The 13,820-nt window shown below is 37.0% G+C and overlaps 2 protein-coding genes across 3 annotated transcripts; both read right to left on the bottom strand.

Annotated features, from left to right (window-relative positions):
- Window positions 1-98: 98 nt before the first annotated feature.
- Window positions 99-7,093, bottom strand: fbxo25 (F-box protein 25). 2 transcript variants are annotated; one of them, XM_043225437.1, is made up of 11 exons: window positions 6,979-7,093; window positions 6,431-6,581; window positions 5,629-5,729; window positions 4,883-4,932; window positions 4,665-4,757; window positions 4,451-4,544; window positions 4,163-4,347; window positions 3,249-3,431; window positions 2,816-2,959; window positions 1,680-1,706; window positions 99-977 (listed from the first exon to the last, which is right to left on the bottom strand). In XM_043225437.1, the coding sequence occupies exons 2-11, from the start codon at window positions 6,556-6,558 to the stop codon at window positions 888-890; spliced, it is 1,095 nt and encodes a 364-aa protein (XP_043081372.1). In that variant the 5' UTR covers window positions 6,559-6,581; window positions 6,979-7,093; the 3' UTR covers window positions 99-887. The 2 variants fall into 2 exon arrangements, with proteins under 2 accessions (XP_043081372.1, XP_043081373.1); XM_043225438.1 differs by lacking the exon at window positions 1,680-1,706.
- Window positions 7,094-8,597: 1,504 nt separating this feature from the next.
- On the bottom strand, window positions 8,598-11,789 carry fam110c (family with sequence similarity 110 member C). Its single transcript, XM_043224068.1, has one exon. It carries the CDS (start codon window positions 10,921-10,923, stop codon window positions 9,967-9,969), a length of 957 nt encoding a protein of 318 aa, XP_043080003.1. The 5' UTR covers window positions 10,924-11,789; the 3' UTR covers window positions 8,598-9,966.
- Window positions 11,790-13,820: the final 2,031 nt, after the last annotated feature.

Genomic DNA, 13,820 nt, shown 5'->3' with positions numbered 1-13,820 from the left:
CAAACATCTTGGATAAACTGTGGGTTTGTAAACGTTCAGCAAATTTTCATTCTAGCCTTTGGTTAAAAAAAAAAAAAAAAACGAAAATTCACAAGACCTAGGTTACTTCCCAAAAGTTTTAATTATTTTAGGTTTCTTTCAAATGCCTGATAGTACCAAACACATCCTACACAAGCCATTTCAATGACATTTATATTACTGGAATAGTAAAGGAATATTACAAAGTTCAGAGAAAGGATATAAAATACATTTGTTCATAAATAGCAAAGCTTACATTAGATTTTCCATCTGCCCTCACGGCAGATTTGACAAAAGTGTATCGTAAAAAGTTGTTTTGTGCATCAAATGTACACTTTAGTGTTAACGCATCAAATATATATACGCACAGCATGACAAAACAACACGAGAACCCACGTAAACATTAACCTACGACTACGTGCACTTCATTGGTATACAAACGAAAATACATACATGAAAAGACAAGATAACCTCTGCTTACGATCTCACACACAGTTTTTTTAACAAACAATTCTTCACAAACCCCGCCTCTTTTCGCTGTTCACCTCCCATCTTTCTATGCTTATAGAACAAATGAATTCTCAGAGAACGCAACAAGGAACAGAAAAAGGACAATACAAAAGAAACATTAATATCGTGACATCTTTCCGTAAGCCCTTAAAGTTTGGGTGAGGCAACAGAAAATTCAATCAGTTACATTTTCTGAAGTTTGAACGTTTTAATCACAGAACGACCGTCTGGGAAACGTAGAAGAGGAAAGGAAAGGACACGGTTCGGAGCGGAGTTGAAAAGTCAAAAAATATTTTATCAGTTTCAGAGTCTTGGTTAAAGGTGATCAAAGGGTCAGAGGTTGAAGAACGTTCTGAATTTCAGAACTTGAAGAGGTCTATGAAGTGCTGAGGAGAGACTGAGGTGAGGCAGCTGTCCGGATCGTTCGCTGTGCAAGGATGTCCCGAGTCCTGAAAGAGAGAGAGAGTCAAAATCAATTCCTGTGGAAAGTGTGTGTGCTTTGTGTCCGTGAATAGGTTTCTGACACATTGCTTGGTTGCTAGGGTCCCTTCTTCCCTTTTTAAAAAAAAAAACAAGAGTTTTTCATTGAACAACCTTTTTTTCTTAGTGGGAATCTAGAAGATGAGTTACTGATACTTGTACTTAAAAAAAAAAATTATAGTTAGTAACGTAATCTGTTACGTTAAATATTTCAGGTCATGTATTTTGGCTACTTTTAGATTTCTTTTGACTTAATTTATCATATTATTTTACACTGTAAAGTGTAACACACTCCAGATTACATATAACTATTAAGCACTGTAAGTTACGCACTGTTACAAAAATAATGGTCATATATATATATTCATGCAATCAGCATTAGTGTATAATGTTGTAAGACATACTGACAAAGTAAAAAAGCAAATGGGGGGGAAAAAAAGACATTTAGATATTCACTGTTAAGATGAATATTAAAATATTAAATATTATATTAAAATGAATATAAAACAAGATACATAAAGTTCAGATGATTTGAACGGACTGAAGTGCAAGACAGGATGATGGATGAATGGATGAAACAGAATGTTTGAAAAATGACTGATGAAGCAAAACCAGTTTTATTTATAGACACATCAAACCGCTGGCACACTCATATAAGATTTAGCATGTACCTTAAAGATCAAAGCCAGGTGTCTGTCCTTTAGGAGATAAGGGACCAGGAGGAGAACAGGAGAAAAAGAAAAGGTCAAAGGGTACAGGAAGAGGGCTGATGTTACAAAGGGTAAACTGAGTAGATATAAACCGAAAGAGTTTTATTTAGTTTTATATTTTTAGGTGAAAATAATGTCGAAAACAATTCATCATTTTTCAACCTTTATGTGAACAAACGATTCTTTTAAATACTGTTCAAACATTTGGGGCAAGAAAAAATATTTTCTTCAATAAATGAATACTTTTTTCAACAACAAAAAAAAAAAAACAATTAAACTGATCTAAAATGACATTTCAAATTATACAAATGATTTCTATTTCAAATAAATACTTTTCGTATTATTGCAATGTTGCATTTTTTCATTTATCAAAGAATCCTCAAAAACATCTAACCACAAAATATGCAACATTGCAATGTTTTCAACATTGATAATAATACAAAATGTTTACTGAACAGCAAACTGGCATATCAAATATATTCAACATGACTTTAACTTCACTTTTTGGCACCCAGTAAAAAGGCTTATAGAGACTGAGGCCTTTAAGCAGGGGTCAACAAACTTGAGCTCCATCTTGCCTCAACACACCTGCCTGGAAGTTATACCTATTAAGACATTGATTAGCTGCTTCAGGTGTGTTTGATTAGGATTGGAGCTGAACTCAGCAGGACCCCCGGCTCTCCAGAACCGAACTTGGTGACCCCTGCCTTAAAGGAATAGTTCACCAAAAAAACAACATCTGCTCAGAATTTGTAAGCATAATATACTTTAACAAATCTTACTAACCCCCAATGTTTTAATGATAAAGTATACACTAGTTAATGCCGGTCCTCTATATTTTCAATACGGATCCCTGGAACAAACTGATGTTTGCATGTTGATAATTGTGGCTATAGGGTTTTCTGTCCATAAAACTGCAATTATAAAAAATATTTGCTCACGCACAAAAAAAAGCATGTAAGAGTAGGTGTGCACATACTGTACAAGGCTTCAAACGTTTTAAAAAAGAGCTCTTAGATCTGAATAGTAACAAGGAAGGATGTCTTGCCGTTCATTCACAGATAAGAATGTTTGACATTTAAATGAAGATTTCTTACATTCCAGAAGAGGATGCTACAGTGCTTGCAGAACTGCAGGGTGTCTCCGTACTGTTCTTTCTGAGGGTAGTATTTCTGAAGTGTGAAGAACATCAGCTTCCAGTCCACATGGCCCTTCTCTGACAGATTTAAGTGCCTGCAGAACTGAACACGCAAACGTAGAGCTCTGTGAGGAACAAGCCTGACTGCCATCTTGTGGTCAAATCAGGTCACTGACCCAACGTTCAGCTAGCCAAAGAGATTCAAATCTCAGTTAAATGCTTAAAGAGACAATTATATCAGTGCAGTTGTTAAATTTGAGGCATGACTATTTGAAATATTGATGTAGTATACCTGTATTTGAGTGTGATGGCAAGGACAATCTTTCTGATGAACTGATGAGTCATCTAAATAGCATTGTTTGTGCGCAAGTTAATATAGTCTTATTTCTCACCTCTTTCTCAGCAAAATGAAACTGGCACAGTTTCTTCCACAGTTGCCGGTCCTCACTGAGCATGTGCAGCATTGGTGTGGCTTGTCCCAGATTGATGATGTCACAGGCATCACTAAACTTGTACAGGATGTTGTTTTGCATGTGCAAAGGGAGGTCGCTCAGTGTCATGCCATTTGAAACTTGCTGCAACAAGACATATTTGGCATTATATATTATATTTTACCACTGATTCTATTTTTCTGCTTTTTTATAATATTTAGTAATCTGGCTTTAAATAATTCGAGTTATTTATTATTTAGTAATATTTGTTTACTTATTATTTTACTGGTTTATAATTCATTTAATGTTATTATTTATTTTATTAATTATATATTATAATAACATTTAATTTTTATATATGTATACTGTAACAAAAATGCTACATGACATAAAATAATAATTGCTGCTGTCAAATGATTAATCGCTATTAACTGCATCCAAAATAAGTTTTTTTTTTACGTAATATATGCATGTGTACTGTGTATATTTTTATGTATCCATGCATATATGTATTTCAATATTTTTATATATATTTATTTATAATATAAATATAAATATACACATGTGAATACATGCAAATATTTAAAAAATGTATACTGTATGTGTATTTATATATGCATCATACATTATACATAGAACACGCTCATATATGATGATTAATCTCGATGAATCATTTGACAGCACTAAGAATAATATGATCATCTTAATTTGTTTATTAATCATCCCACTACTTACAACTAGACTGTGAAACTGATCCGTGAGTTTATACATATTGGTTTATTTCTCTTTTTTTGCTCATTCAGAACTAATTCAAAAAAACCACAGATCCACTTTTGCCATGCCTAACCCTTATAAACAAATTGTGAAAAGACTACCTTTGGAATCTGTAAATTGTTGAGCTGCTGCTGCCAGTTTAAGATGGTTTCTAAACGGCAGACCCAAATGTTGATGTTGCCAATCAGCACAGACTTCCCAACTTCTCGGATGAGGATGCAGAGTGTGGAGCTTAGATCATTCAACAACGCCTTGACCAACCGTGGGTTCTGATGGTCATCTAGAACTGCGCAATTGAAAAAAAACAATAATACAAATATACATGTCATCAGGACAAATATACATGGCATCAGGACAATATGTCTTCCGCATTTTAAAAATCCGCTCACCTTTTCTCACAATCTTCTCCAGGACATTGAAGTAGTTTTTCTGAGCAGCTCCACTCAAAGACGTCAGCTGGGATTTGGCAATCAACTGCAGAAGCTAAACGAAGTAAACAGAGTGGATAAAGTGAGAGAGGATATAAAAGGGAAGCGGAGTAAGTAAATCAAATGGAGAGAGGAATTCTTGTTCATTGTTCAGCGAAGGCCGGTGCTTTCTTACTTTGACCACATAGTTGAATCGCCTTACATCCTGAATGGCGCTGGAAAAATCAAGACGATTGAAGGCCTCACCAAGCGTACAGTAGCCATGCCTCTGCAACAACAAACACATGGCTCGCATTTGAGAACCGAGATATATAAACACTGTCATCAAATGTTTTATGACTTGTTTGTTTGCCACTCTTGTACATGTTGATGCTATGACATAATTCATCTCACCTCTCGAGTGCTCTCCTTCTGAACGTAGATCCACCGCTCCTGGAACAAAACTGAGAAAAACAATAAAATACATTATAACTTTGAAGGTATTGTCGCACCAAAAATTCTATTTCTGTCACCATTTACTCAGCCCCGTCTTGTTCCAAACCTGTACAGTGTTCGTTCTTCCGTGAAATGTAAAAGAAGATACTTTAAAAAAATAAAATCAGTTTCCAGTGAGGCAAAGAAAATGCATAGATCTACAACTTGAGGTTGAGTAAATGATAACAGAATTTTTGACAGAACTGCTTAGATTATATATTTATCACATATATTTATTATATTTTCTGTGATTATATATAGATTATATATATATATATATATATATATATATATATATATATATATATATATATATATATATATATATAAAATGAGCAATCATTCATTACACAGCTTTCTCAAAAACTTGATTCTGAATGGTCAGTTGTAGCATTCTGTGGTCATATATTTTTAAATAACGACTGCTAAACTGACTCAGTAATCTAGTATTGTGATGTAATTAAGCATTATGCAAAAAGTAAAATACTTAAGTAATTACTACACACTTCTGGAAAAATTCTAATGTGACCAAAAGAAAATGTATCATCATAAACTGTATAATAACTCTAATTGCCCATTCTCCTAAAAATCTAATTTACTGTGACATTTGAGATCATTGTTGTGATAATTAAGTGTGATGTGCTAAAGTGTTATATATTTTTTACACTGAGACTTAGTGTTGTTGTTGAAGAAGTCCTTTTTTCTCTTCTTGGCAGCCACTTCACAGACATCTCCCACGTAGACATTCTCCTTGTCATTGTCCAATCTGTAAGTTAATAAGATAAAGTTTATTATGACTATAACATATGCTTCTTTTAGAGTCAAATTATTCAGAATGACCTACAAAAAGTATATGATCGCGTAATAAACAGATGGCAAGCATGAAATTTAGACTGTTATCTGCTAGGAGCACTAACTAGTACACATATACATGACACAAAATGCAATAAAACCTAGGGCAAATAAACAGTTCTTCTTAATTATTAATCCAAGTAGTGCTAAATGAGTTCTGAAGATGTTTTAGCTCACGCAATGAGTGTCCGCTCTATTGTCCAGTGAAATTTAACACAGACTATCCATACACCTACTTCTTCACACATCCAGACGGTTTCAAATGTTCACGTTTCCTTGTAGTCTATCTGACCTAAGGTCTGTTTCCATGACAGCATGGTCAGACTAAAGTGTTTTTAGTTCAGTCAGTGTATCATTGTCTGAATACATTCAGTTCACGACAGTCTATTATTCCACGCTACTCCAGACAATAACCACGGATGGCGAAAATAACACACACCAGTTCTAAACACAGACACCTGACTTCCCACATGCCACATACACGCTTCCTTTTTAGTCTGTTCCTCAATGCTTTTTTGAGGTGGTATAGCCTTGCGGTTAAAAATCGGAGGTGGTAACTAAAAGCTTGCAGGTTTGAACCCCCGTAACAAAGAAATATTTCAAAGCATTCCTTACTCTTCCAAGGTAAGTTCATTGATGTTGTCTCCCAGTTTGTGGTTGAAATATTCAAAGCGTTTCCAGCCGTCCTCAGTTTTTATCCAGCTCCAGCCTGGTGATCTCCAATCTTGGCCCAAGAACGGCATCTTCTTCCACCTGCTCCAGAGATCTGAATACAAGAGACTCTTATCTCAAACCATTATAACTCAACAAAGGCTTATCACATATCACGTGATGAAACAATATCATCCTGATCTGATCAGACAACACAGAATAACAGTCACTCAGGGCTTAAGAGACTTATTTCACAATCTTGATGTAAAATATTATCTTTGCAAAACCAAAAATGACGCATTTGGATGTTAATTTGTAAATTGTAGATGCGCCCTGGCTCCTTGAACAACTACAGACAATACATTTTCTCAAATGCAAACCCTGCCAAGAACCTTATCTTTTTAAACGTCGACAAAACACTAAAGACAGCTTAAATATCTGCCTCTATCGTTGTTTTAAATGCAAAATCTTGTATTTGTATTCATAATAAACGTATTTTTAACTTTACTCACAGCGAGTCCTTTGTTATGGTGATAATTTTCTGCTTTTCGTTGAATATTGACGGAAGTAAACATTCAGAAAAGCGGAATGTTAGGCACGCCTCCCGTCGTTTGTGATTGGCCGCCGTGTTTGTATTTATTTTGTTGCTACCCGGAATTCCCACGCTGATTGGTTCTCGGCCCTGTCGATCACTGGCCGATTTATTCCGAGTTCTCTGCCGCTGCAGTTTCTTACACGTGACACAGACGCTGCACATGTTGTCATGTTTTGATTTTGTGATGGGGGAAGGGAAATGGAGAGAATGAACGATGGAATAAATTTAAGTAAACATTTTACTCACTGCTTGATTTTGGATACAATGAATAAATAGGTTTGTTTCTAATCCCCTCAGCCAGACGTGAGTACAAAGCTTTATGAGATAAAAAAAAATAATAATAATTATAAAAAAGAAACAAGACATTGACCAGCAGCTAGAAAATGTAAAGATGTGCATTATTTATTTTAATAATGTATTAATTCTAATCTCTTCTTGTATTTTATCATATACAATTGTATTGTTACATTTTAATACGTATTATTTAATACTGTATTTTTAACATTGTATTTTGGTTTATTTACTATTTTGTGTGTATTGACGAAGTCTTAATAGAAGTACAGTAAGTTAACTAAAATAGTTTACCATTGTCCTTAGAACAAAGTTAAACTAAAACCTGTCTTTATTATACTGTATAGTTAACCTTTATATGAATCAGTGTGGATTCACTTGACAATTTATGACCATTTTTAATTTTTGCATGAGCTAAGTCCTTGGGATATAGGCCTTGTGTCAGTTTCCTTAAGTGACATCTGACTCATATCTGTGTCAGGTAAAGCCCCACCTAGATGAAAGTCCACAGCAGGCTATAGAGTATTAGAAGTCAGGCCATGTAAATCAGGGAGAAAAACCAAGCAGAAAAAGCACATGCACATAAAGCGTTTGTGAATATAGCAAGTAATATGGTGTGTAGTGCCAATAAATTATAATGTTTCAGTAAAGCTTCGTGACCCCTGAATAATTTAACATTTTTACCATCTGAATAGAATGGACATCAGCTAAATTGTTTCTTACTTCACAATTTTCACAAAAGAGGCAAATGCCAACAAGTCATACATGCTGCTCTGTTGTTGTTTTTTTGACGTGTTTAGAAAAACTTGTCAGTTTGTATACGTAAAACAAAAACGAGAATAATTCTGACATGTGTCCGCAGATGGAAGCCAAAAAAAACGTGCATTACCAAAAATGATTTAAAGTAGTGTAAAGGCCGTGGACACTCCCTCTGCAAGATCTAACCTGCCACAGTCTGAATTTGAGAGGCCAGAGGGGTACGTTTTTGTGTGCATGTGAAAACACTGTAAAATGGGTAAAAAAAAAAAAAAAAACCTGCCCGGTTGCCAAATCTTCAGTCGTGTGCAAAATGATGAAAATAAACACTGGGTTCAGTTAAGTGTCATCTGTAAAACCTGTGTTGTAGAGTTTTCTTTCTATTACAAATATGCATTTATGGTCATTAAAATGTGCCTTTATCTACTTCTTGAACTCTTTTAATATACAAGAGCTATAACCCAACAACAAATTTACAAATTATACTGAACTGCTTAATAACAGTAAGAAAATGTTTTATTGACTGATACATATAGTCATATATATAAAATCATTGCATAGCGTGTCAAGGTTGTTTGACACAAAAAGTACACGCTATGTCAAGTTACTTAAAATACCATTCTACATTTGCAAGGCCTATTGAGTCAGGCCAGATATTAACAGTCAGTTGTTAACAGTCAGTTGTTAAACGGAATAAACAGACATCTAATCTTTGAACTAAAGTGACAGTGACACAAATTAAATACACCCACTTTGGGTGTGAATGCTTATTGTTCACCGTTTCCGCTGTTGCGCAACAATAGACAGAAGTGCTTGTTTTAAGCCATATCTTTTCATATCTCTGGGCCAGGTGCTACCCTCTGCATTCCGTAGCTGACAGGCTTGATGGCCTGCTTGGCATGAACATTTGTCTCTGTAAACAATACTGTATCCATAGATTCGTGTGCAAGAGGTTTTTCACGTAACATACAAAAATAAAATGCAAAGGAAATTCTTTTCTATTACAAAATCAAGTAACGTGATATATAGGTAGTAACACACATAACCAGGATTTAAGTACTGGCATGTACAAAAGGCTTAACCAAAACAGCTAAACCAATACAGCATTTTGAGGTCCTAAAACCAGCATGATAATTAGCCATTTTTCAACCATGTGTTCTCTTTGGAATTTCCTATGGGTTTTTAGAATGCCGGGTTTGGATTTATGAGTACAAGACGATCTGTACTTAGCATTCCCTTAAGAAATATTAATGTCAACATAAATTACAGATCAGCAAGCTGTAAAACAAGGACTAAAACTTCCATGAGGACATGTGTTTTTTGTCCTTATATAATAGCAATTTGTTACGCATGCTTTCAGGTGAGAGGTATAAATGTGTGTGGTTTATGTTGTACGGCAAAATCTCAAACACAGAATTACTCACAAACTTTAACTCACCATTCTAAAACCTCATAAGAAATTGGTGAATTAGCAGGTTGAATATGACCATAATGAACAAGTTAGCCAACTCGGTCAGGCAGGGAGCTTCTCTGATTGGCTAAATACTAAAATGTTTACAGAGTCAAGGGATCAGGTCACATGTGATCACATCCAATTGACATCTGCAAGATGCATTTGTGTTTGCTGCAATATGGCGTCTATCGGATGGCAAATAGATGTTTAAAAGATGTCTTTAAGATGTTGATGATTTAGAATGTATATGAATCTGACATCTTACGGATGTTCGTGCACAACAGACGCTTTCCAGATCACGCGATCTGTAACAGACGTCTTGCAGACGCACGTGTGCCATCTCGGGCTAACCAGGTCATTTTATGCGTGATACTGGGCAAACCGGGGCTTCTAACATGACCCAAGTTAATCCAGCTCTCGAAGAGTCTTCCCCGACTCCGCCGCATTTCTGCAGCTGTAAAGCCACTTGATGATCCGAGCGTTGCGCTCGACCACCGACGACCCCTGACGCACGGTCTCCTGCAGTTCCTCCTCGTGCGGGCCGTCGCTGCCCCTCGAGAACCCGTCATCCGAAGTCGAGACGCTGATGCTCCGGATTTTGGAGCCGGTGTCTTCGGAGCGCGCGGAGAAGTTCTCTCTGCCCAGCGACTCGACGACGTCGCCCTCGAGTCCGCAGTACTTGAAGAACGCGTCGAAGTCCGCGAAGTTTCTCGAGTAGCGCGAGCTGATGTCGGAGCTGGAGCGCGCCACCCCCTTGCGGCTCCTGCGGTCCTGCTCCTGGGTTTCGGCGACTTTCCTGTGCAGAGGTCCTTTCGGCTTTCCGTTCGTCTCGCCCGAGTGCCCGTTAGAGATGGTCAAAGTCACCTGAGCGGCCTTACGTGTGTCGCATTCGCCACCGCGCGCCGCTGAAAACGCGTTTGTCTTCTCTTTAAAGGCGAAGAGCGACTTTTTAATCAATCTCCTACTCCCGCCAGGCGATTCTCTTAAGAGTTCGCACTTTTGCCTGTATAGTAAAATGGAGTCTCGTTTCTTCGAGCTGCTCCGTCTCACCACATTAATTTCTTCTTCGGGCGACCGTGTATCCTCAACATCAACGCTGTTATTAACGGAACCGTGCCCGTTTGAAGACCCTTGGCTGCTCACGGAAGCAGACCCGTCGCTGATAGCTGGTTCCTGCGTGGAACCGACCACTTGTTGGCTTTTTACATATTGAGGTTTGGTGGCTGCCAACCTCTCCACCGCGCTGACGCGTCCTCTATTCGCCTCGCTTTCTCGCTCCATCTGTCTTCTCAAAAACTCGGGTCCCTTCACAAGAATGCGCGACGCGTCCACGTCGGCCGAGCCTTGCGTTTTCTTCAGCATTATACAGTTCGGACGAGTATTTCGTTTTACGTCCACGACGGCCGAGTTGCAAAACGTTTCGAGGGTTCCGATAGCGAGGAGAACGCACTGACGCACACCTTTACCTGTTCGCACTACTCATCTACTCCACCCACTAACAGGTCAAGACAACGCGAGCAGTGAGAGAGATGTGGAAACCCAGACTGTGACATAATGTTTCCAAAAAGGCTTGCAAACACTTTTTTCACAGAATATTTTTAGAATTTTAGAATGAACTCTCACGTCGTGTTCCAGTCATTTTGAACAAAAAAATATTTTCTTTTTTGCTAAAAAATTGCTCACACGGTGTATAACAAATAAGGATACTTTTTTGGCTTGATGTAGTGTTCCCTGTCAAAAAAAAAAAAAAAAAAGCTTGTAAATCCACCATAATTATATACATATTAATGTGTATAGGGTTCTTTGTCAACTTGTTCTTTCAATTAGCGGTTCTGTCTTTTCTTTTGGAACTGATTGTTCTTTGGCCTCTTTGATTGAAGTTCTGCACTGGTGAAATTTACACGAAATAAATGTCAAATGTTTTGTACTAAAACGCTGAGGCGTGTGCTCAAATCATCGAGGCCTGCGGTCAATCATTTAAAAAAGAAAAACAAATGTTGGGGTGAACTATTGATTTAAGGGAGGCTGGGTTTATAGTCAAACTTTTTAAATACAGGTAATATTTCTAAAATGTCAAAAATCCAGTTCCAGCTGTTATTTTGTAAGAACCGATGTCCTTTTAAAATGATTTCATTCCTGACCTGGTTCTTTCTCAACATATGTTTATGCATTGTGTGTCCCGATTCAATATTTCTCGCTGTGTGCGAGTTTGTAGTGTCAAACAAAGCAATAAAAAAATGGAAAACATCTTTTGACATCTGACCTGCTAATTTTTTGTTTGTTGTATCCTTGTGCAATATGGGACTATCCGAAGAGGTAATTTCATAAGTGTTATCATGTGTCTGCACTTAATAAAAAGAAGCAAACACATGCACTACACACAAACTTTGACTGACTTCCACTCCTACTCTAATTAAAAGCATTCAACAGATTTATATTTATGACTAAGATGCATTGGGAGGGGATTTAGATGAGTGCAGAATCTCCATGAAACCAGCAGATGGCAGCACACTTGAGGTGATGCACTGTTTGTTTATAAAAGAGATGGAGCGCTAGATGAGCAGTTACTTCATAACCTCTAATCCATTATATCTAATTTCCAGGCAGTAAAATAATTTAGAATTGTTTTGACTTTTCTAAGCCATCGGTCATATGATTGAACAATGTGAACGATACAAAAAACAACCAACCACCCAGAATACCCTAGCAACCCATCAAAAACCACCATAACAACCCCATATCGACATCTTGGCAAGGCTTTTTTCCAGACCGGATTCCTGTGGGGTGTTTGTGCGCAGCACAATGTGCAAAATGCGCCAAACTGCAGACTTCAGAAAGCAACTGTCCACTTAGCGTAACCCGGAATTCGTTTCTTTACACAGCCCAGAGTCAGAAGCAGGAATTTGTACAAATGTAATGAATGTGTTTAAAGCGCCTGCTGTGCAGTTAGCTGGAAAATATCCAAAGCTATAGCTGTATAGCTAAAACCAATATACGGCTTCTCTGACCTCAAAGCTTCTAGAATTGAACGTAGATCCAGATGAGATAGAGTGAGACTCATTATCGTGTCAGTCTGGTCTAAATACGCCAACATCTTTAAATTTTTCGGCAACCCACCTACAAATCTTAATAACTATAATTGTATACAGACTGCGTAAGGGCACTTATATTGATATTGAACAGTGTAAGCTCAGTCATTAAAGTCTTAAGGAGCTTTTCTCCAAAATGCAGAGCCCTTTTCATCATGTATGAATTATGTGTGCAAAACCACAATATGTCAAATTACAACCAAAACCATAACCTTCCATTAACCTTATTTACACATCTCACAAAACGAACGTATATGATGTGTCCATCTCACGCCTTTGAATAATCACTCAAAGTGTTTCTGAACAAAAATATGAGTGATTCCAGGCATGATCTTTGATAGGAAACAGCAATGCGATTACATGACCTTCAAGGTTAATCATGTAGGTCTGGAGTGATGTATGGTTATGTCAGACTCTCTACACATAACCTCCACTTGATTGGCAAGGGTATTTAGGTCTTGATTAATGCGTCACATTTTTATAAAGACCTTGGTAGAGATTTAAAGGAATAGCCTGACATTCAAAAATGTATGATAATATGTTCACCCTCAGGTTATCGGTGATTAGTTTGTTTCCTCAATGGAGAGATTTTGCAATTAATCCTTTGTAGTGAATGGCTACCACCGGAATGAGAGTCCAAAAAAAAAAATTCAGTCCATCGGCAAAAACGAATCCATCATTAAGGTATTTTATCTTTATACCGTCACTTCTGGCCAAAATAAAAGTCCATAATCTATAATAACAATTCTTCCAGTAAAAAAACACATTTCTTTAGATCTATTATGGACTGTTTGCGTTTGTAAATGGTGCTTGATTTGTACTTAGGTCACTGGTTGGAAGTAAAATCTATATCTATATGTTGGATTTGTTTTATTAAAAACACACCACTAATGAATGACTTTTGCAATGTTCTGAGCAGCTGGGGCTCTCATTCTGACGGCACCCATTCACTGCAGAGGATCCATTGGTGAGCAAGTGATTCTGAATTTCTCAAAATCTGTTCTGATGAAAAAACAAACATCTACACTCGTCTATATCTCTGGATGCCTGAGGGTGAGTGCATTTTCAGCAAATTTTAATTTTTAGACTATTAAAAAGGTTCAAATTATGAAACAACGTTTTCATTCACTCAGATCTGAGAGGCATTTTTTTTGCCAACAGCATATTGCG

The sequence above is a fragment of the Puntigrus tetrazona genome, chromosome 23 (genome assembly GCF_018831695.1).
Source record: "Puntigrus tetrazona isolate hp1 chromosome 23, ASM1883169v1, whole genome shotgun sequence".
NCBI classification, from domain to species: Eukaryota; Metazoa; Chordata; class Actinopteri; order Cypriniformes; family Cyprinidae; genus Puntigrus; species Puntigrus tetrazona.
The sequence above is the reverse complement of the archived record's forward strand: the minus strand, read 5'-3'. Positions and strand labels throughout refer to the sequence as shown.